Raw genomic sequence first — 24,779 nt, 5'->3', positions numbered from 1 at the left:
CAAAAAATTAGCCAGGCGTGGTGGCATACACCTATAGGCCCAGTTACTCGGGAGGCTGAGGCAGGAGAATTGGTTGGAGGTGGAGGTTGCAGTGAGCTGTGATTGTGCCAGTACACTCCACTGTACTCCAGCCTGGGCAACAGAGCGAGACTCTTATCTCCAAAAGAAAAAAGAAAAAACAATCTATTGGAACTTAGGACATCCTATTTTACTGTTTGATAAGTGATAATGCAGTTTATGGCAATCTTTGAATAGCACTTCTGCAGCCATGCTATTTCCATATATCTTCAGTGGTCAAAGCTGCAGTTATTCCAAAACGAATATAAAGTTGTTTAATGTCCCTGAGAATTTAGTGGGTTTTGTTTAATGTAGCACTTTTACAGTAGGCACAGGTTTTTGTGGGATTTTTTTGTTTTTTAAGATGAAGTCTCACACTGTGGCCCCGGCTGGAGTGCAGTGGCACAATCTCAGCTCACTGCAATCTCCGCCTCTTAGGTTCAAGCGATTCTTTTGCCTCAGCCTCCCAAGTAGCTGGGATTACAGGTGCCCACCACCATGCCTGGCTAATGTTTTTGTATTTTTCGTAGAGATGGGGGTTTTGCCATGTTGGCTAGGCTGCTTTTGAACTCCTGACCTCAAGTGATCCTCCCACCTAGGCCTCCCATGGGATGACAGATGTGTCACTGCACCCCGGCCAGGCAAAGGTTTTTAGTCTTATAAGATCTGTATGATTCCTGCCACCATCTCCTTTCCAGCCCTTCTCCATACTGATACCAGTTATAGCTTTTAAAAAAAATAATTGCCACTCTCTTGCTTAAAATCCTCTGGGTAGTGATAAAATCTAAGCGAAATGCTGGCATATAAGAGCGCTCACAATCTGGGCTCACTCTACCTTCCCAGACTTCTTCCACTTACCCCGTGGATCCTACTTCCTGCCACACTTGTTCCTCTGGATCAGTCAAGCCCTTCTGCAGTCTGCCTTTGCTCAAGGTGTTTGTTTTTCTTTGGCTGAACTCCCAGTCATGCTTAGTAACTGAAATGTCACCTTAGTAAAGCTCTCTCCTATTTCCCTCAAAGCAGTTGATGTGCCCTGTGGTCCTGGTCATATATTCCAACTTGTATAACAGCACTACCATCTTGGACACTGTCTGCTTATTTGCTCCAGGAGGGCAGGAATCCTTCCTGACTCACTGAATGCCTTATCTAAAGTGCCAGGTGGCACAGTGTGCCTATTTATCTGGTGGACGGATAAGACAGGGAGGGACTGTCTTGATTCTTCTGTGTAGCCTTAGTAACTTGTACATTTCCTGACATATGGCAGGGGCTCCAAAACATCTGTTGCAAACAGTTTATATCGAAAAGATCTCTATAAAAATAATTAGAATGTAAAACTGCTAACAGAATGGAGGTTGATAAAAATGACTTTGTACGTAGGAATTAACTTGCCAACTCATAATTAGCAGATTAGAGGATTGTGTATTTTGAAATGTGGTTTAAATTTTTTCAGCTTGCAGATGCTAATTTTCCTAAGCTCTGCCTACTTAGCTAACTGAAGATCAAGTATTTATGAAGCTTTCAGGTTTTTGTTGTTTTTATTTTTTATTTTTGTTGATGGAGTTTTGCTATTGTCACCCTGGCTGGAGTGCAGTGGTGCGGTCTTGGCTCACTGCAACCTCTGCCTACCAGGTCCAAGTGATTTCTCCTGCCTCAGCCTCCCGAGTAGCTGGGATTACAGGTGGTCCGCCACCACATCCAGCTAATTTTTGTATTTTTAGTAGAGACAAGGTTTTACCATGTTGGCCAGGCTAGTCTCGAGCTTCTGACCTTAGGTGATCCATCCCCTCCCAAAGTGCTGGGATTACAGACGTGAGCCACTGTGCCTGGCCAGCCTTCACATTTCTTAAACAGTCTACATTTAAAAACACCTTGAAATTTTGTCTTGCAAATGTATAGCTAAAGTCAGCAGCAATAATTTTACGTAAGATTAACAAGTATAGAAAACTGACTTGGATATACTGTTGGCAACTACTTCTTGTAAGCTGGCTGCTGGCAAAATACCAGTTTCTTTTCCCTAGAATTCGCTGGGCACGGTGGCTCACGCCTGTAATCCCAACACTTTGGGAGGCCGAGGTGGATGGATCACTTGAGGTCAAGAGTTCGAGACCACCCTGTCCAACATGGTGAAAACCCATCTCTACTAAAAACACAAAAATTAGCCGGGTGTAGTGGCACATGCCTGTAATCTCAGCTACTTGGGAGGCTGAGACAAGATAATTGCTTGGACCCAGGAGGCAGAGGTTGCAGTGAGCCAAGATCGTGCCACTGAAATCCAGCCTGGGCAACAGAGTGAGACTGTCTCAAAAAATACATAATTAATTAGAAATACTGTCTCATGACTGAATTTGCAAGTACTTATATTTCTTCATTTTTTTAAATTTTCTTTATTTCTTTAGAGACAGGGGTCTCCCTATCTTGCCTGAGCTGATCTCGATACTTCTGGGCTCAAGCAGTTTTCCCAAGTAGCTGGGATACAGGTATAGGCCACCATGCCTGGCTGCTTCAGTTTTAAAGTCTTTCTCAGCTCAAGCATGTTAATAAAGAAAAATAACCTTTCAAATATATTTTAATAGAATAATTCTTCACTGTTCTGCCTGCTGGATTTTAGAACTGGCTAATCTTCTAATACTCTTTTCATGTTAAAAACTACTTAAAAATAAAAGATCGTGCATACGGAATGAATAGTCTTAAGAGCAATCATCCTGTTTTTTTTTTCCTATTTATTTATTTAAAGATGGGGTTTCACCATGATGGCTAGGCTGGTCTTGAACATGACCTCAGGTGATTCACCCATCTCAGCCTCCCAAAGTGTTAGGATTACAGGTGTGAGCCACCGCACCCAGCTCGTTTTTCTCTTTTTTACTCCTCATGAAGACACAGAACCAATTAGTTTCTATGAATGTGTTATAAGTATGCCCAATTGTCTGAACTGGTAAATCATATAAGACTGTTATCTTCTAGATTAAACTATCTGTGCAAACAAAAGAAATTGGATTATGCGCCCATGAAAATGATATAACAACCTTTTCCTCTTAGTTACCTTGACAGCTCTTTGATAGATGGGCAGTAGTCCCTCTTCTCATCTATGCTATACATCACAATTTAAAAGATTCTGATTTGCTGCTTTTTTAGGAAATAAAATGCACTAAAGTCCTACCCCCTTTGACTGGAAAAAGGAAATCCTATCACTTGTCCTTTTGTTCTGAGGCTTAAATTAATGTGTTATTTCATAGATTTATAGAGGCTGTCAAATCATTTAAATGCAAAATATTCTGCTAAGGCTTTCTTGTTACCAAAGAGTAGCAGGAAGTTGCAGTAAGAATAGAACTTAAACCAGGTAAGGTGATTATATTGATTGCTTTAAGATCTTTTCTCTCTTCCACAGAATGACCAAAATCTCATTTATTTTTCACTGCTGCAATAAAATCATGTTGGGTTGAGAAGATATGAGAAGAGGCGCTGGGACACATCAATTCAGATGCAGATTCCTCCAAATCACTACGTTAATAACGGTGGTCTTGAACCTGAACTTCCCTTGGATTTTGCAAAATTTTAATTCTGTCCCTTGAGTTCATTTTGTAAGTGGCATCAGGCGGCTGACTAATGATTTTGAAGACCATGAAAGCAAAATACTTACATTATATGGCAGGGTTCATTTCTGTCTTTTAAGCAATGCCCACTTTCCCACTTCTTTTTGGTAGGAAATGCAGTTTTTATGTATTTGGATCCAGCATGTGTACTTTTGACTCCACACCATGGTGCATCTAGTTAAGCAAAGAAAGTGTTTCTTAAGGTTTTTGTGTTCAAAAAAAATTTTAATGACCATTATCAAACTAATACATAACTTCTAAATAATAAACCACGATTCAGCTTCCAAAACAGCACAATAATTACAACAGAAAAGAGTTCTAACAGAAAGCACTAGATAAAATCTTGAACTGCATCTTAAATACCTCCTAAGACTCACTTTTATTCCTTTTATCTGCTAACGTTGGTGTGAAGCATGCTTTAAAAATAAAACCTAAACCTTAAATACAATTGTATAACATGAAAACATTTATATATTTTTCAGTTTTTAAAAAATTTTTTTGCTATGCATGTAATGAGGTTTACATAAGTTACATTTCTCTCTTGCCTCTACTGATTGTGAAACTGGTTTTGAATATTTTTTAATAATTACAACAGTTTACACATATTACAAGTATTGTACTTTTAATCAAATCATTTTATTTGCCTAACTGCTCAAAGAAATGAATGTGATTTCTCCAGAATGGCTCAGTCTTGACTTTCCTAAAGTCCAGGGTATAAGGAAAGCCTTGACAGGGTTTAAATAAAAGTTTTAGCTTTTCACCTTGTTTTATTTATTTATTATTACTATATTTTTGAGACGGAGTCTCACTCGGTCTCCAAGGCTGAAGTGCAGTGGCGCAATCTCAGCTCACTGCAACCTCTGCCTCCCAGGTTCAAACGATTCTAGTGCCTCAGCCTCCTGAGTAGCTGGGACTATGGCATGGGCCACCACGCCCAGCTAATGTTTTGCATTTTCTTTTTTTTTGAGACAGAGTTTCGCTCTTGTTGCCCAGGCTGGAGTGTAATGGTACAATCTCAGATCACCACAACCTGCACCTCCCAGGTTCAAGCAATTCTCCTGCCTCAGCCTCCCAAGTAACTGAGATTACAGGCATGAGCCACTGCGCCCAGCCCAGTTTTTTGCATTTTTTAGTAGAGATGATGGGGTTTTACCACGTTGGCCAGGCTGGTCTGAAACTCCTGAATGCAGATGATCCGCCCACCTCAGCCTCCCTAAGTGCTGGGATTACAGGCATGAGCCACCGCATCTGGCCTCACCTTGTTTTATTTTAAGAGGCAACCGATCCTAAAATTCTTATACTAAACCAATTTAATTTTTTGCACTGTAAAAAGTGCTACAGAATCAAGCCATTATAAACACGCTGTAAACAAAATTCTGAACAGATTTTGAAACTTGAAAGTGTGATGTGCTTAGTCAAGACCCCTTGTTTAACTAAATATTCTTTTTTTTTTTTTTTTTTTTTTTTGAGACGGAGTTTCGCTCGTTACCCAGGCTGGAGTGCAATGGCGCGATCTCGGCTCACCGCAAACTCTGCCTCCCGGGTTCAGGCAATTCTCCTGCCTCAGCCTCCTAAGTAGCTGGGATTACAGGCATGCACCACCATGCCCAGCTAATTTTTTGTATGTTTAGTAGAGACGAGGTTTCACCTTGTTGACCAGGATGGTTTCGATCTCTTGACCTCGTGATCCACCCACCTCGGCCTCCCAAAGTGCTGGGATTACAGGCGTGAGCCACCGCGCCCGGTCACTATTCTTAACTACAACCTCCTGAGTTATATTCTGACATCTCATTTTTTAAGTGCTTAGATACAGCAAACTAAAACTGAAGAAAATCATTTGCATATTTTTTCCATTAATTAATAACCTCCAAAGATCTTCTGGAAAGCATAACTTGAAGTTGAACATGCTGTTTAAAAATACTTGTTCACTAAGGTTTGAAGTCTAATTTCTTTCTCTAGCTTTTTTTTTTTTGGTGGTTCAATATGAAACTTAAATTTCTTAAAATAAACTTACCCGTCTCAATCATTAATTTTTCACTAGGAATTGACTTCAAAACTTCCAAATTAGCTTCAGTTTTCAGTGAGCTTAAAAAAAGTGTATGCATATATTTATTTTAAAAGGCAGCAATTAACAAATACCTTTTTTTATATCACAATTTGTCTAAAATATTACAAAACCAACCCCAAACCCCATAACGTTTTGTTTTCAGTATACTTTAGAAAGTATTTGCACACTCCCATACTTCAACAATCCAGATTAAAATCTACTTTAACCCGATCTGCCTTCCGGAAATGCAATTTTCCATGCTTATCATTGATTTCCAACAGTGTTCTGTATCAATTTTTTTAAAAGATTTTAAAATTTAACTTTTTAGAAGAATTCATTTGCTTCTGAGTAATTTGCATAACTTAGAGGTGTTCATAAGGCTGTTAATTTCCTGAATTTTCCATTTTTAGCCCAAGACAGAATTTTTAGCCCAAGACTTTAGCCAATTATGTGTCGGCACCCTTGCCGTGGTTTCTTTGTAGGATAAACTCTATTCCTTAAATCTGGCTTTGGCCTCAAGTCCTGCTATGGCTGCCTGTGGCAGCCTCTATCAGCCAAAACCCTGCTGACTCAAAGACCCACGAATGTGAACATAAATGCTTCCTGTAATGTGGCAGTCCAGTCAGGTTTGGGATGGTGTATCATGTAATGTGATAACAACTAATACTGTTCTTATATTACTTTAAAAACAACATTTTTGTAATCACAAATTTATTTTAAAATAATTTTTAAGAGTTTTAGGTTTACTAAAAAAACCTAAATAAAAAGTATAGAGATTCCCCAACCATATGCTCCCACTCTCATAATTCCACACCATAGTGGTAGGTACATTTGTCATTGATGAACCTACCTTGATACAAAAATGTCACTCAAAACCCAGAGTTTACATTAGGGTTCACTTGGTGTTACGTGTTGTGTGGGTTTGGACAAATATGCAATGACATGTATCTACCATTGTGTTACCATACTGAGTAATTTCACGGTCTTAAAAATCTGTGGTCTGCCTATTCATCTCTCCTTCCCCTCCACTTCCTTATCTTTCTACAGTCCCCATAGTTTTGCCTTTTCTAGAATGTCACATAGTCTGAATCATATAGTTCATAGTCTTTTCAGGCTTTTTTCACTTGGAAACACACAATCAAATTCCATGTTTTTCAGGGTTTGACAGCTCATTTCTTTTTAACATTGAATAATATTCCACTAGATATATCACAGTTTATTCCTTTATTCACTTACTGAGGAACATCATCTTGGTTGCTTCCTTATGTAGCAGTGTTAATTTCAGCATTTGTTATTATGAAGAATTTAAAATATACACTGAATTGGGTAATTTCATATAGTTATCACCCAGCCCTATCAGTCAACAACACATGGCCAATCCTGTTCCATCCACGTATAGTTTTAATATTTCAGCATTTAATTCAGGATGTTTCAGCATGTGTCTCTGAGCATAAGGATTCTCTTTAAAAAATGCAACCACAATACAATTACATGTTTAAGAAAAACCCAAATCTTCTAGCATTCAAATTTGCAGTTGTCCCACTGTCATACATTCTTTTTAAGTTTGATTAAATTAGGACACAAATGAGAGGCCCACATATTGCAATTGGTCACTGTCTTCTACAGTCTCAACGTTGCTATTACAATCTCCTGCATCTTTTTACCCTTCAAATTTCTTTGTTGAAGAAACCAAGCTGTTCACCCTGTGGAGTTTTCATTTTGCTGACTTCATCTGCGTTGCAGTTTAACACGTTCCTCTGCCCTCTGTATTTCTTTTAGGAGATCTAGAGTACCATCTACAGGCTGGATTGGATTTGGGTTGGGTTTTTTGTTTTGTTTTGTTTTGTTTTGTTTTTTTTGGTAAGACTATTTCATAGGTGGTGGTATGATCTTTCATCCACAGACATATATCTGGTTGTATTTTTGTCATATAAGGCAACCATGGATGCCCAATGCCTAATTCACCAGGAGCTACAAAATCTTGAAATAATTCTATCAGCCCTTCACTTATTAGAGTACTTCCATATAAAGAAAATTCTATATATCTACTACTTGATTGCTCAAATATATGTAGTTTGTACAGAAAAAAAAAATGTATCTTTCTGTCAAATGTGTGGATTCCCTAGCTTCTTCCAATGTGCTGTTATTTTAACATCACCATTTATAATCTATAATATTTTATGTTCTTTTAGCATTCAGTTCATATTTCATGTATTATCTCAAATCTTACTATGTTGCGTCTCTTTCCACTGGGGTTAGTTTTTCTGTTTATCTTGGCCTTTTTCTTTCATACTTCTGGTTTACCTCATTTGTCTGGTGATCCTTGGGTATCCATTTATATTTAAGGAGGTTGCTATTGTTGCATTTCCTTGCTTTTGTGAAAGCAGGCCTGTATTACTGTTGGTTCCGTTCTCTGAGTGGGGATTCTTAGAGGGACCTTCTGGTGGGAGAGGGTACGTTATGAAACTTCATTTAAAGGTAAGAGTACAGGGAGCTAATGGTTAGGGTCATGGTTCTCTAAGTGCTTTCCTACGGAGTTGATGTAAGCACTCCAAGCCATTTTCTTAAGAAAAAATCCACCCCCGCCCCCAGCCCCTGTGTAACTGTTTACTGCTTTTGTCCTCTATGCACAGGAGTAGATATGTGAGGGAGATCTTTTCTCTATATAGGCCCTCAATTAATCATCCTCTGTAGTCCTATTTTATACTAATTCTAAGGCCAAAGCCTTGCTATGGGATTTTGTTTGCTAGACTTGCTCCCATCCCTTCTGAGGCCCCTTAGTTGTGTAATCTAAGCTTCTCTTCCAGTTTCCCCTATCTTCAGAAATCTACAGACCATTTCTTTCTTTCTTTTTTTTTTTTTTTTTTTTTTTTTTTTTTTTTTTTTTGAGACGGAGTTTCGCTCTTGTTACCCAGGCTGGAGTGCAATGGCGCAGTCTCGGCTCACCGCAACCTCCGCTCCCTGGGTTCAGGCAATTCTCCTGCCTCAGCCTCCTGAGTAGCTGGGATTACAGGCACGCACCACCGTGCCCAGCTAATTTTTTGTAATTTTTAGTAGAGACGGGGTTTCACCATGTTGACCAGGATGGTCTCGATCTGTTGACCTCGTGATCCACCCGCCTCGGCCTCCCAAAGTGCTGGGATTACAGGCTTGAGCCACAGCGCCCGGCCCTTTTTTTTTTTTTTTTTTTTTTTTTTTTTTTTTTTTTTATAAGAGATGGGGTCTCATTATGTTGCCCAGACTGGTCACACCTGTAGATCTAGCTACTGAGGATGCTGTGTCAGGAGTATCACTTGACTTCCTGGGCTCACCCAGCTACAAAACATTTATTAGCAAAACTCTGGCCTTTTTTCTTTGCCATTATAGGTTCTTTCCTTTTTCATAGGATTTTAGGAGGGGTGCATGGGATGTCATTAGTTTGACATTAAGTAGCAATCAGTGTTCTCTAGAAAAGATTATTGCTTAATACTTGGTCAATATGGATATTTTCTAAAATATATTGGTGTGCCTTGTATGGATACTAAAAACTTTTCACCAAATTATTAGATTTTTTATTGTATTTTTGATCTCACTAAATCATGTCTGATTAACTTATTATTTTTCTATGTCTATTCCATGCCTGTAAAAATTTGCCCAAATATATATATACTAATAAAAGAAATATTTTAAATAGAAGCCAGTATTTCTACTTAATAAGGTTTCCCATTTAATGATGAGCAACTACATGATTCTGAAATCAAGTTTGAAATACATCTTCCCATTTTCTTGGGGGAAAAGTTCTAATTTAACTTTTAGAAACCAAAGACTTTGTGTGATATGCTACTATAAGTAGACTAAGTCATCATACCTCAGAGACTCAGATCAAGATGACAATGAATTAAATTTCAAAATAAGAATATAAGCCTCCACTTTAATAAATGACTAACTTATTAGTTCTGAAGCTAATATTAATGTAGGTGAAAAGAATCTTTTGTGATTAGCTTAAAGCAACATCATAATAAACTCAAGATCATTTAGAAATATCTAAGGAGCCAGGTAAGGTGGCTCATGCCTGTAATCCAAGCACTTTGGGAGGCAGAGGCAGGCAGATGGCTTGAGCTCAGCAGTTTGAGACCAGCCTGGGCAACATGGTGAAACCCTGACTCTACAAAAAGTACAAACATTAGCCAAGTGTGGTGATGGTTGCTTGTGGTCTCAGCTATTATACTCGGAAGGATTGCTTGAGCCCAGGAGGTTGAGACTGCAGTGAGTCATTCAGCCTGGGAGACAAAGTGAGACCCTGTCTCAAAAAAAAAAAAAAAAAAAATCTAAGAATTACGGTTTTAAGTTGGTGAAATAAAGATCTTCTACCCCCTTCTCTTAAAACAATAAACCAAAAAACCCCCCAAACTTATAAGGAGAAAACCAGGATTTTTAAAATGAAACTAGGAGACATATGTTACCCCAAATCACAACATATAAAGCTGAAAGTGGACAGAAAAATGATAAACGACCAGTGTTTAAATACCAAATGACTTATATTCTATGTGCCTGGAGAGAAAGACAAGAAACCTAGAAGTAAATACAGTCCCTAGAAAGGTGGATTAAGGCAGGGACTTGAATGGAAATTGTTTGAAAACACCCCAAGAGAAGATGGGGTTCCTAGGTTATGTATCTGTGACTTGGTGCAGAGAAAGGGGTGCTGGGTCTCAAAAGAACCTACATCAGAAACAGCTAGAGAACAAGCACAGAGGAGCACAGGCGTCAGGCACAGGCCTGATCATGGAGACCGGGACAGCCCACTGAACAGCGAGATCCTCTAACCCATCCTGCTCCAAAACACTGTCAGGGACATTTACAAACCCTTTCCCTCCACTGTTCCCACTTTTCCAGCAGATAACAGAGGATGCCTTTCTGGAGAAACTAAACCAACCCAGAAAAGATCTCTACACAATGACATTTGGGAATCCCTAGTAAAAAGTCAGTTGGCCATCTGAGCCTGCCAGTTACTGGAATGCCTTCTAGAGAGCTTCCAAATGGCTTTTTTTTTTTTTAGACGGAGTCTTGCTATTGTTGTCCAGGCTGGAGTGCAATGGCCTGATCTCAGCTCACTGAGACCTCTGCCTCCCGGATACAAGTGATTCTCCTGCCTCGGCCTTCCAAGTAGCTGGGATTACAGGCATGAGCCACCACGCCCAGCTAATTTTTGTATATTTAGTAGAGACGAGGTTTCACCCTGTTGGTCAGACTGGTCTCAAACTCCAGACCTCAAGTGATCCTCCTGTCTTGGCCTCCCAAAATGCCGGGATTACAGGCATGAGCCACTGTGCCCAGCCAAATGGCTTTTTAAAAATAGACAGCAAAGGACTGCCTGACATTTGAAGAAAGTTGCCATCATCACAGAGACCAAAGCAAAGAAGAAAAGGGGACTTTTGAGGAAATAAATGCAGGAAGACAAGCAGAAAGTAACTTTATAATTCATGTCTTTAGAGAGATCAGAAGACACTGCAGTATAAAAAAGTGTTCAGAAATAGAAAACAAAAGCTGAAGTAAATTTCATAAAAAGGGTTTCAAAATATAGCACTTTCTTTGGAAGGAGGGAAACAATGGAAATAGAATAAAAAGAATATGAGTTATCAGTATGCCCAAGGAAAGAACAGAAAAGAAAATTCGAATTCCAAGGACAGGTAAAGATAAGCCCCCTGCTGAAAGGACTAGTGAAAGAGCAACATGAGGCATGACGAACACCATCAACACACATCTTCATGAAATTTCACATCAGAGATGAAAAACTAAAACCTTTCATGAGAGAAGAAAACTAGGTCACAGGTAAATGATTAGGAATCAGTAGCAACTTTTCATAAACACTGAAACCTACTGATAGGACAGCATAAATTCTTAATGAAAATGATTTCTGATCTAGAATTTTATGCACAGAGAAACTATCGATTGAAAGTGGGCTGCTCTCCCCTTTCGTTAATTATCCAGGCTAACTTTTAAGAGGAAGTTAGCCTGGATAATTAACGAAAGGGGAGAGCAAAATTCAGTTTCAAACATGCACAATTTCAAGAAACTTCATTCCCATGACAACGTCCTCAGAGGGTGTTATAGAATGTGTTCCACTAAACAAACACACAAGGAATTCATGGGATCTAAAAACAGGAGTTCTATCACAGAAGAGACACTAGTCCAAACTGAGGATGATGGAAGGGTCTGGAACTTACAGAACTATTAGATTATCTAGATGGGTTTCCTTGTGTATTATATAGTGCTTACATTTCTTTTCTTGTACCACTTTTTGTTTCCCTGGCGTAACTTCCCTCATATTTTTATTTACTTAGCTTTCTTAAACTTGAAGCCCAGCCCGGACACATAGCAAGACCCTGTCCCAACTAAAAATTTTAAAAATAGTCCGGTGTGGTGGCATGCACCAGTATTCCCAGCTACTCAGGAGGCTGAGGTGGGAGGGTTGCTTGAGGCCGAGAGGTCAAGGCTGCAGTGAGTTGTGATCATGCCACTGTATTCCAGCTTGGGCTACAGAGCAAGTCCCTGTCTTTAAAAACAAAAAACTTGAAACTCTCTCATACTTTACATAGTCCTGTGAAATTATATACTTATACAGACATAATAATGAGAAAACATTTATATAGACATAATAATGAAAACATGAGTAAATACATAACCAAAAATTCTGAAATAACTACATTGAGAGTGATATGGAGAGAATAATGGGGGTAGGGGATTAGTATGGGTTATAAGAGTGTTCTCATGTACCCCAATGAGAGGAGCCAAAGGGATGAATCAAGAGACAATAGTATATGGATATTATTTAGAAATATGGCGACAAATAGCAAAATTGTTGCTGCCAGAAAAACTGACTTGCGATAAGGTCATGCTGGGGAGACTCTGATACTTGTTTGTATCTGTTAGTACTACTTGACTTTTTAATCTCTCTGCATATCTTCCCTTGCATATTAATTTTAAAGTTAATTAAGCCATGACTTTAAATATAAAGGCATCTACGACATTTAAACTCTGAACTCTAGAGCAAATACATAATTCCATGATCCTATTTCCCTAGATTTTAGTCAAAAATAATGCAATTGGAAATAATGTTAAGGGTATGAGGCAATGAGAAGAACAGAGTCTTACACTATTTTGCAGCTGATTTCATGGGCTACATTGACATCCTGTGAAAAGACACTGGTAGAAGTTCTTACGTATTTGACAAACCCAGGGACCGAGCTGTGCTAGCTGTTTGAGGGTGTGAAGGCTAGTGTGGTTTTGCAGCAGAAAGGTCACTGAGTGAGGAGCCAGAGGACACAGGTTCTCACACTTGGAGAAACTCTATACCTGTTTCCTAATTTTTTTGAGCCTTGGTTTCTTTGCCTGGAGAGATGTATGACTGTCATAGAATAACCTTTCGCCCACAGTCAGACATGACCTGTGTCTATGTATATACAGTGCTGGGAACTCATGTTTTCAAGGGATCAAATGACCTGAGAATAAATTGGATTGCTAGAGAAAGCTAGCTGCTGATCTCAACACAAAATTGTTTGCCATTATTAGAACACGGGTGGTAGTCTGTAACTTTCAAGCTTTAAATTATAATAGTGATATACTGTTTAATTTCTTACATAATTACTGAAATTCCCAAGCAAAGATCAATGCAAAACTTTAATGAAAATACATCTTCATCAGCAATTCACTGTAAAACAATTTAAGAAATCTGCTTAAATAAAAGTTAAAACAACCCAAGAACGTACCAACCATTAAATCCTATATAAAGATCCAAGTCAAGCAAAGCAGCTGCTGCTTCCTTAGTACCATCAAATGAATGCACCTGGGGACACACGGGTAATTTTATTATAATAATAGTTACTCTTTAAAATTCTAAATAACATTAATAAGATGTTGTAGGCAAAAATAGAGATGCCTGCAAGTTTGTGGACCTCAGGGTTTCAAAGGTGGTAGCCCCTATAATTTTTATTTTCATATTAGATTTCCCAACTATAACCCGTCATCATCTCCAGTGACATGATGCAAAATGTTAGCTGCCTAGAATTTCTCTCTTGGCAGTGACAGTGTTGCTGTCTCTGCACTAGCGTTAGTGCAGAAGCTCCAGGAAGGAGCTCAGGAATAAACACATTCTTAGGCAAAAACATGAGGAAAGCTTAGAAATTTTATGGCACCATTCCCAGCACTTTGGGAGGCCGAGGCAGGTGGATCACGAGGTCAAGAGATCGAGACCATCGTGGTCAACATGGTGAAACCCTGTCTCTACTAAAAATACAGAAAATTAGCTGGGCGTGATGGCGCGTGCCTGTAATCCCAGCTACTCGGGAGGCTGAGGCAGCAGAACTGCCTGAACCCAGGAGGCGGAGGTTGTGGTGAGCCGAGATCGCACCATTGCACTCCAGCCTGGGTAACAAGAGCGAAACTCTGTCTCAAAAAAAAAAATGATGTTTTAAAATACTGATGAATTTTCTATTAGAGGATACTTTTTTCTAGAAAAGAAATCACTTTTAAGAGGCAAGGCTGAAGAAATTCTTATAAATGGGTGAGACTGTTGCTCAAAAAGCACAAACCATTATATAATCAATATATCAGCTTAGCAGGCAGAAGGGATTGAGATGGTGTTTTTCTTCTTCAAAGGTATAGGGGTGAAGATGCAGTTTTTAATAGTTTGGATATATTTATGGAATCAAAAACAACATATAACAACAACCAGCCACCTTTAAAAAGTAGGGTCACCTAAACAAGTGATGTCACATTACTACTGAGTCCAGAGATACCGAATACACTATGGATAACACACTTCTCAACAATAAGGAAGTCTGCATTGCACAGCTGCCTGCATTATTCTTTCCCTCAGCATTTCCAGATGACTAGGAAAGATACCTTCCATTAATATCAAAATAATTTTAAATGTGATTCCTCATAAGCTGTTTCAGAAAATTAGTTATAAATTATTTGGCAATTTCTTTTTTGCTAAAAATCAAACATTGTGGTTAGATTTGTTGTTGCTTCTGTTCATTTTCAAAAACTGTTAATAGAACCCAAGTAAATACTTATTTAGAAATCGGCGGTGCGGTGGCTCACATCTGTAATCCTAGCACTTTGGGAGGCCGAGGCAGGTGGATTGCTTGAGGTCAAGAGTTCAAGACCAGTCTGGCCAACATGATAAAACACTGTCTCTACTAAAGATACAAAAATCAGCCAGGTGTGGTGGCACATGGCTGTAGCCCCAGCTACAGGGTAGGCTCAGGTAAGATAACTGCTTGAACTCGGAAGACAGAAGTTTTGGTGAGCTGAGACTGCGCCACTGCACTCCAGCCCAGCCTGGGTGACAGAGCAAAGCTCTGTCTCAAAAAAAAAGAAAGAAAGCAAATAGGCTGAGAGGTAGAGTCTGAAGGTTATGATAAATACCAGTAATAATCCCAAGGGCATTAATTAAAATTCAAACCTCTCTCAATTCTTAAGTACAGTTCCTAGAGGATAAATTACAGAATCAGTAAAAACAGGAAAAAAGTACACAGTAATATGAACACTACAGCAATGCAGGATGCATACATATTACTAGTGGTATAAATGAGGTAGAGGCTGAAAACTGAGAGACTATGCATAAACCTCTCACTGTGAGGCAGCATGGGAATGCAAGTGCTCGGTGCCATTTCCTCTTTCCGCAGCTGGCATAGTGTAACTGTGATTTGATATACCTGGATTACAGTACTTTTGCTAGACACAGCCACTCACGAAGTCTCTCCTGAAATTGCATGTGAGTATTTGTATATCTGAGCATTTTTCTAAGCCAGATTCCCAGAGAAGTCCATGATACAAGAGATTAAAAATCACTGCCATAGGTATCTGAGGTAAGTGGTGAGCAGATAATATTTATGGGAAATGTCTCCAGAGTAATGACGAAAATGACTATATTGGAGAAGTGTTTAGGGCAGAATGCAAATTACAGAAAGGAGAATGACTCTGTAGATCAGAACGATAATTGTAGGTGAATACAGCTAATAAGAAATGAGGAAGGCAAACCTAAAACAAATGGCAAAAGATTTCAAAACAAAAATTAGTTGATATTTTGCTAAAAATTTGGATGGAAGAACATTAAAGAATGGCTGATGGAAGAGATGCAGAATATCATGCACAGTATTAGGATGTATAGATGTGAATTCAGGGGCTAGGCACAGTGGTTCACACCTCTAATCCCAATATTTCAGGAAGCCAAGGTGGGCCGATTACTTGAGTTTAGTAGTTCCAGACCAGCCTAGGCAACAAAATATACAAAAAAATTAGCTGGGCATGTTGGCGTGTTCCTGTAGTCCCAGCGACTCAGGAGGCTAAGGATGGCTTGAGCCCAGGGAAGTAGAGGTTGCAGTGAACTGAGATTGTGCCACTGCACTCCAGCCTGCATGACAGAGCCATACCCTGTCTCAATAACCAAAAAAAGAATTCCCAGGGTTTCCTCGTGAATGGACTTCTGTATTCATTCTTGTACTCTGAACAAAGGAACTAAAACTAAAACTGATTCGTGTTTATACCATATCTGGCCCATAAATTCAACAGTGAATTTACATGTCTTTCAAAGAATGGGAAAAGCAGCTCTTAATTCTACTGAATTCTACCTAAGTCATATGTTTTTCTTTTTTTTCCTTTTAAAAAAAAATTGAAATGTTGACATGTGAATTAGAGGCCATCCTTAATAACCAAGATGCTTTGTGTGTCACTTAAAGGTTAAGTATCCCTTATCCCAAGTGCATGGGACCAAAAAGTGTTTCATACTTCAGATATTTTCAGAGTTTGGAATATCTACATATACATAAAAATAAATCTTTGGGAAGGGACTCAAGTCTAAACATGAAATTCATTTATTTTTCATATATACCTTATACCATATCCTGAAGGTAAATATTTTAAATAAGTTTGTGCATGAAACAAAAATGTATACAATGAATCATCAGAAAGCAAAGATGTCACTATCTCATGTCAATGCTTAAGAACTTTCAGATTTTCAAGCATTTTGGACTTGGGAGTATTTTGGATTCCGGATTAGAGATGTTTGACTTATATTAAAAATGACTATTTTATACTTACCACTCCCCCTACACATCGATCTCTATTTCTTTTCATTATGTCTGTGAATTAAAAACAAGAACTTTTAGCAAATAGCTTGATTTCTACAGGCTTGATTCTTAAATTCTAAATGAGACTAGTTTTAACTCACCCAAAAATTCAGCATGTGAGTTTCGGCAGTGAAGAAACATTGGTAATTTTGTTTGTTCTGACAGTTCAAACTGTTTTTCAAAATATCTGCATAATGCAAAAAAAATTCTCATTCTAAATTTTATTTTAGCATGAGAAAGGTAATTACGTTAAAAGATGTTTTAAATTAAAGGTATTTTATTCTCTAGAAATTACAGGACAAAAATTATGAGTATATAAAGCATGTCAGAGTTTGAAAGGGGCTTTTATAACTTACAACTTCTGGAAAGAAATACTTCCTTTTCTGGGCTTACAAAATGATTTTCAGAAAGTAACACCAATGGCCCCTTGCCATTCAAGCTAGCAGAGCACCATCCATGGGAGTCAACTCACCAAGTCAGAATCCCGGCAGCACTTCATCCTGCATGCTAATCTATTCCACTTTGCAACCAGTTTTTTTATGTGCTGTTACAAAGTTACTGCCACTGAGCAAAATGAACAAGGTTTCCCTCAAAAACAAAATTTAAGTATTTGCTAAATAGCGAATAACTCAATTATGCTACTTAAAAACCAAAACGAAAAGTACATGATAAAGTGATAGCCCTGAATATCTTAGAATACTTTATAAGAAGGTTTTCTCAAGTACCACACATCATTGTCTCATTTGATTTTCAAAATAACCTAAGGATAAAAGCTGGTGTCAGAGAGTTATAGTACTTTCTCCAAGATAACAATACATGGCATGGCCAACTTGAAACCAGAACTTCAGTGCTCTAATTCCAAGTCCCAGCAGAAATGACAAAAGCCTGTTAGGTTTTCAAGAAGCTTCCTTCTGGTCCCAGAGTATAATGACAATATTCGGAGGATATAATGAATGTTCATTGTTTGTTTTTTCACTTCAACACAGTGCTCCCTCTTGTTCTCAGAAATGGTAGGTTCAGCTGAATCAGGATAACAGTTGGCTTCTTATTTTCTTAAATGTGCTTACCTCTTCTAAGTACTTTAATTTTGATATAATTTCTCTGTTTAACTTAAACCTCTTCTGCTCTATTTTCCTATGTCATCTTTCCTGATGTGTAGGATTATTTTACCCTTTGCACTCTTAAAGATGCTAAATTTTAAAATTAGAAATAGAAATGTACTTCTTAAGAAACAGTCTTCAGGCCAGGCATAGCGGCTCAAACCAGTAATACCAGCATTTTGGGAGGCTAAGGTGGGCAGGTCACTTGAGGAGTTCAAGACCAGCCTGGCCAACATGGTGAAACCCCATCTTTACTAAAAATACACAAATTAGCCGGGCATGTTGGCACATGTCTGTAATCCTAGCTTCTCAGGAGACTGAGGCACGAGAATCACTTGAACCCAGGGTCAGAGGCTGCAGTGAGCCGAGATCGTACCACTGCACTCCAGCCTGGGTGATAGAGCAAGACTCTGTCTCAAAAAATAATGATAATAATAATAATTAATTAATTAATTAAAAAAAATAGAAACAGTCTTCCTAAAATTGGTGGTCTATGTCTTTATTACCAAATGTTTGGATCCTAAAATCCCCTTTTCAGATTCTGCTGGGTTAGAATAAGCAAAAATATTTTCCTTTCATTAACAAAGTCCTGACATTTTGCAGTGTAGGAAATATTAATGAAACTTGGACAAAAAAAGTCTTCAATAATACTACCAGTCACTATTTCCAAAGCCTCTAAAGTAATCCAAATGTTAGCAATGAAGTGTGCTCTAGTCATTATGTCAACTTTACTGATGTATCTGGCTTGTGGCTACACACAGCAGGCAGTACTCTTCATTGTGTGGACTGCTCTACACTGCATTGGTTATTTTTTCCACACACGATTCCATGGACCAAACCACATGACCAAGCTATGGATTAACAGTATCTAATGGTGGGATGGAAAATTGGCTTCCTATCTCAAGGTAAGCAAAAGTACAGTTCATGAAAATAACAGAGGCCAGCTGAGTGTGGTGGTTCATGCCTGTAATCCCAGCACTTTGGGAGGCTGAGGTGGGCAGATTGCTTGAGCTCAGCAGTCCAAGACCAACCTGGGCAACACGGTGAAACCCCACCTCTACAAAAAATATAAGAATTAGCCAGGTGTGGTGTCATGTACCTATAGCCCCACTTACTGGGGAGGTTGAGATGGGAAGATTGCTTGAGCCTATCGAAGTCAAGGCTGCGGTGAGACATGATCACACCACTATACTCCAGCAGCTTGGATGACAGAGACCCTGTCTCCAAAAAAAAAAAAAAAGGAAAACAGAAGCCCAAGCAATGGACTCACAGAATTTTACATAATTCAAGAAAACAAAGGTCCCTGAATTCATACTAGCTAGGTATCAAAAGGAAGCCAAGTGGTAAAAAAAACAAATTCACCTACCCAAGAGAACAGAGCTCTAAACAGCTGATTTTTGTATTTTAAGTAGAGAAAGGGTTTCACCAAGTTGGCCAGACTGGTCTTGAACTCCTGACCTCAGGTGATCTGCCCGCCTTGGCCTCTCAAAGTGCTGGCATTACAGGTGTGAGCTACCACACCTAGCTATTTTTTTAAACCAAGTCATTTGATGTTTTATTATTAAAAATTTTTAAATCTCAAGTAGAACTGTCTATCTTATCAAAATTTCCTCCTACATTAGTTTGTCAGTAGCTTATCTACTCTGGAAGAAGCCAATGTCACCTGCTGTCACCTTCAATCCTCCCCCAGAAAGTCAGTCTTTCACTCTGCTGTTCACACACTTCAGTGACAGTAGGTCCAACCTATTTTCATTATTTATGTCCTCTCTTGTCTACAGAGGCGTTAAGGATAAAGTCTTAGTCTTCTTTGTATCATGTTGAGGAGGCACTCGGTAATCACTTACTGAATGAAAGAACCTCTCTATTAGCAATTAACACCTGGCAAGTGAGTTGAAGCACAAGCTGTGATATGCATATTCTAAGATCACACACTATTTCAAACATGCTGTGATGATGGTGAATAATCTTCAGAACAGTTAAATTAAACTGATACTGTCAATGTTTTCAATTAACCCTAAAACAGAGTTTAAAGTATTCAAGTTGCGTTTTAGAATCAGTTCTAACTCATTTTAAATGAAAAGTCATATGGGCAAAAAACCTTGGGGACTCTGCCACTGTCCTTGCTCGTGATAACACCCAGTCTATTAGACTTACAAGGCTCATCCTGGCCAAAAACAGACATTAAAGTTGAGGAATATGATCTGTGGGCTTAACCTTAAGAACTATTAAAGAGAACTGTATTCCTATTTCAATGTGAACATGAGAACTTTTAAAGTTAAGTGAGCTGGCCTACATAATATTTGACAGAGGTATAGGGTTTTAGAAACCCTGCTAGTAACCACATGAATGTCCCTAAAAGACACGGCAAATAATATACCACAAACTAAACAGTTCTAAAAGGGATGTATAAATGAGTGACGTAAAAGAGAGAGTGTGTATCCACAGAGAAATTACTCTAACCCATCCTATTCTACTTGGTGATAGATCTTCACACTCCAGAACTCTGGAGCTTGAGGTCTAGGGTATGACAGACTCTACTAGTAAATCAGCCCCTCAGCCAGTGATTTTCAACCAGTGGGGACATATCAGAATCCCACTTGTGGGGAGCAGGGAGGGAAGGGGGAGGAAGTACACTTTTAGCGTGTGTAATTAAAAGAAATCCCTTCAGGCCATCAACTCACTGGTTTAATCATATGCTCATACACCACATGACAAAATTATTCATTATTAAATATTATGATAGTATCTTAATAGAGATAGTGTTATATCTATCTGGATAGTATCTTAAGAGAGAATCTGATCCTAATTCTTCTTTGTGTGTAAGAAACTAAGGAGGACAGAGGATTGTTTATTCTTAAAGATATCTAGGGATAGATATACCTTACTCAAATTTCTGCATACTATGAGTTCTCAGCAGTGCTGAGACATAGTGCTCCATAAATATTTGTTGAATGGATAAATAACTAAATTAACCCCATATAGAAGCTCAGTCTAATGTTTAATCATCTTCATAATTAAGATGTTTTTGAAATTTGACAAAATGCTTATGTTTTAAATTCAGACTGTGACCTAAGTTTTCTTTTCAATTTATGACACTCACTCACCAGTATAATGACAGGAGCTCCAAATTTAGCTATAGGCAAGGGGTTACAGGAAGTCCTACAGGGTGGTGAGCTTTGGAGTGTTCTCAGAAGCCCCCAGCCAACATGGCTCCTATTAAAGGCATCTCACAGTTCCAAACTAACAATATTCAACATCCAGCAAGAGTAAAATACGCTTTTCTAGCTTTGGTAATTGGTCCTATAATACTTTTGTGGGTTTTTTATTGCTTTTTTTTTTAAGAGACAGGGTCTCCTTATATTGCTCAGGCTTGTCTGGAGTTCAAGGAATTCTCCTGCCTCAGCCTCTCAAACAGCTGTGACTACAGGTAAAGCCTGCTGTGCCTGGCTTGTAACACACTTTTAATATCCTTTACTGTTAAATTATATCCCCCAATTTGGGAGGCCGAGGTGGATGGGTCACTTGAGGTCAGGAGTTTGAGACCAGCCTCACCAACATGGTGAAACCCTATCTTTACTAAAACCAGCTACTCGGGAGGCTGAAGCACGAGACTTGTTTGAACCCAGGAGATGGAGGTTGCAGTGAGCTGAGATCACGCCACTGCACTCCAGCCTGGGTGACAGAGAGAGACTCTGTCTCAAAAAACAAAACAAAACAATCACATTCCCCAAAATAATTTAATTCATTCCTCTGGACCTGGAACTGTTCATGTATGAATGCATCTGTTAAAGAAACAAAAAAATGTAAAGTCATGTAAAACCCATTCCTTATTTCTACCATTAAAATAAAATTAAGTGGTTCATCAACCAGAAAACGACATGTTTCCATCCGTTTGAATTACATGCAGGTATGCATGGAATTTGTTTCACTTAACTTCTGATATACAAAGGGAAAAACAAACATATCCTGATGCTTAATCCAACTATAGTCTCAACTGATAAAAGTTATTTTAAAATCACTCAAGATGTTACAAAAATTTGTAAAGTCAACAAATTTTCTTACTTGAGTTGAGTATCTTTGGGACAAAACTGTAGTCGGTCAAAATCTTTAAAAAAATAAAAAAGAATAATTATTCATAGCTTATACAGAACAAATTATTTATTTTTAAAGAAAGTCATTCTAAGAGGCCAGGCTGGCACTCACCAAGTCCACATTCTCCTATTGCTACAACTTTCCCTTTATTGCTTTCGGCAAGATTTAGCAACTCCTTTAAGTAAAGATCAGGGTCATTCTTTTCAAATTCACCACATCTTGTAGGATGACATCCAACGGTACTGAAAAACAGATCTAACACAAAATAATGTCTTAGAATTATTTTCAAAGTATTTTCTTATATTTATATTTATTATGATTTTTAGAGGATATCAAGTAATTTCAACTGGTTTTCAACAATGGTAATAAATTATTCAAATGATAAGAACTGCATTATGTTAATTATATGACAATTTCTGGAATACCTAAACAAAGTAGGATATGAATATGAAAATTGCTTTAATGTATTAATAAAATAATCAATTCAACTTTTTCTAAAGCTTGGCATTTAGGGCTGTAGAATGCAAAGTGAACATTTTCTTTTTGAGACAAGGTCCCACTGTGTCACCCAGGCTGGAGTGCAGTGGTGCTATCACTGCAGCCTTGACCTCCTGGCCTCCAGTGATTCTCCCACCTCAGCTTCCCAAGTAGCTGGGACTACAGACACATGCCACCATGCCTGGCTAACTTTGAATTGTTTTTTTGTTGTTGTTGAGACAGGGTTTCACTACGTTGCCCAGGCTGGTCTTGATCTCCTAAGCTCAAGCGATCCGCCTCCCAAAGTGCTGGTATTACAGGCCTGAGCCATCATGACCAGCACTAATTTTATCTTTTATATTCACCAGTGATGTGACTATCTTGATTTGTATATTTTTAACACCAATTATTCCATTATTGATTTATGTATTTAATATAGCAATAAAAATGTATTCCCTTAAAAAGGTTAACAGTGGGGGTGATTTAAAGAGGTGGAAAGGGGGATTTGTTTTTCTAATAAAAGAAGGAGGGCCAGGTGAGGTGGCTCAGGCCTGTAATCCCAACACTTTGGGAGGCCGAAGTGGGTGGATCATGAGGTCAAGATATCGAGACCATCCTGACCACCATGGTGAAACCTGGTCTCCAAAAAAATAATAAAAAGAAGGAGGTTCACTTATTTGGAGGATACTCTGACAGCTTTACTTATACAGAATACAAATGGGGAGTCAAAAACACTTTTTGAATGGCTTAGCTGAGCCTGAACCTTGGGAGAGGTATCTAGCCTTCCTGGGCTCTCATGCAGATGTTTACAAACATTTACAAACAAAGGAAGCAGCACTTTTAAAGCTATAAGAACACAAGTTACATGGAGAAGAGTGGAAAAGGGCTGATAATGGAGGTGGGAGAACTTTAAAAAGCATAGATGTTTGGGGATTAAAAGTAAGGATAAAACTCAAAAACTCCCTGGAAGATATTCTATCTTTAATCTCTAAGAAAAAGTGTCAATGGATCCTAAAGAGAAGTGTGCATTTTAGAGAGATTTCCACAAAAATATAGCTTTTAGTAAGTTTTCATACATAAAGGAAACATACAGTATCTTAAATTACAAAATTTAAAAATTACGTAGAATGTTTAATTCCTCAGTGACTAGCATGTAAAATATGCAAAAGAAGTTAGCCGGTGTGGTGGCTCACACCTGTAATCCCAGCACTTTGGGAGGCCAAAGAGGGTGGATCATGAGATCAGGAGTTCAAGACCAGCCTGGCCAAGATGGTAAAACCCCATTACTACTAAAAATATAAAAATTAAGCTGGGTGTGGTGGTGCGTGCCTGTAATCCCAGTTACTCGGGAGGCTGAGGCAGAGAATTGCTTGAATCCGGGAGGTGGAGGTTGCAGTGAGCCGAGATCACACCATTGTATTCCAGCCTGGGCAACAAAAGCAAGACTCCATCTCAAAAAAAAAAAATTAAATATGTGAATGCCAGATAAAAGAGGTTTTACATAACTAGGAATCTTTTAACAATCATTCCTAAAACTTTAAGATTTTAAACAAATGCAAAATGTATGAACATAAAGTGAGCATATGAGGGATTATACAGCACTATTATTCGCATTCCTGGTACCCTGAACAGTATCTGGTCCACCTAGTAAAAATTTAATTTAATGATCCTTCACAGCTGAAGTTAAAAAAGATGAAATAAAAAGCAACTTGTATTTTAAACACGTTAAAACACACACACAAATTCCACATCAAAAACACCTGAGGTTATATTGTGTAGCTGGAGAACTTCGTTCTCATTAACTGAAATCTTAAAATAATCTTTGTTTAGTACTATGACATGGTTTTATAAACATCTGATATACCAATGAGTACTTTGAATTTCATCATCTTAATCATGTCCCATTGAAATCAGTCAATTTTCCTGTTGTTTCCACAGTCTTGATCCATTGTATTGTACCTGAAGCAGTTTTCAGAAAGACTTCTTCAAAATTACTTAATTCCTATTTTTTTTGGTAAAAGTAATATGAAGATACCATTTGTTTGTGCCAAATGCAGTGCATCTTTACTGTCTTGCAGGTTTCCACCTGTAATCATAAACTGAAATAGAAAGAAATAAAATAAGCTGACTTTAATAGGGCATCAACAGTTTCCTAAACATGCCTTTTTACCACTTCCTTTTTCCAGAATGCTCTTTCCTCTGTGACTGTCACACACCTACCCTCTGTTTAAAATTCAGCTGGGAGATTGATTACCTCCTATGCAGAGTGGTACCTGACTATACCTCAGGGATGTATGTATGTATG

The 24,779-nt window shown here is 38.3% G+C and overlaps 1 protein-coding gene across 4 annotated transcripts in view; it reads right to left on the bottom strand.

Annotated features, from left to right (window-relative positions):
* Window positions 1-24,779, bottom strand: part of TATDN1 (TatD DNase domain containing 1) — a 48,608-nt gene that overhangs the window by 2,834 nt on the left and 20,995 nt on the right. For 3 of the 4 annotated variants that reach the window (XM_078353228.1, XM_078353227.1, XM_002759240.7), the window contains 8 exons: window positions 24,510-24,573; window positions 22,109-22,252; window positions 21,968-22,010; window positions 16,907-16,992; window positions 16,777-16,817; window positions 13,440-13,516; window positions 5,662-5,732; window positions 3,695-3,821 (listed from right to left, as the gene is read on the bottom strand). In XM_078353228.1, coding sequence (XP_078209354.1) covers window positions 3,695-3,821; window positions 5,662-5,732; window positions 13,440-13,516; window positions 16,777-16,817; window positions 16,907-16,992; window positions 21,968-22,010; window positions 22,109-22,252; window positions 24,510-24,573 — 653 coding nt within the window. The remainder of the gene's footprint in view (window positions 1-3,694; window positions 3,822-5,661; window positions 5,733-13,439; window positions 13,517-16,776; window positions 16,818-16,906; window positions 16,993-21,967; window positions 22,011-22,108; window positions 22,253-24,509; window positions 24,574-24,779) is intronic. The other variant, XM_078353229.1, reaches the window with a different exon arrangement.

The sequence above is a fragment of the Callithrix jacchus genome, chromosome 16 (genome assembly GCF_049354715.1).
Source record: "Callithrix jacchus isolate 240 chromosome 16, calJac240_pri, whole genome shotgun sequence".
In the NCBI taxonomy this organism is placed as follows: Eukaryota; Metazoa; Chordata; class Mammalia; order Primates; family Cebidae; genus Callithrix; species Callithrix jacchus.
This window is presented reverse-complemented; position numbering and strand designations above follow the sequence as displayed.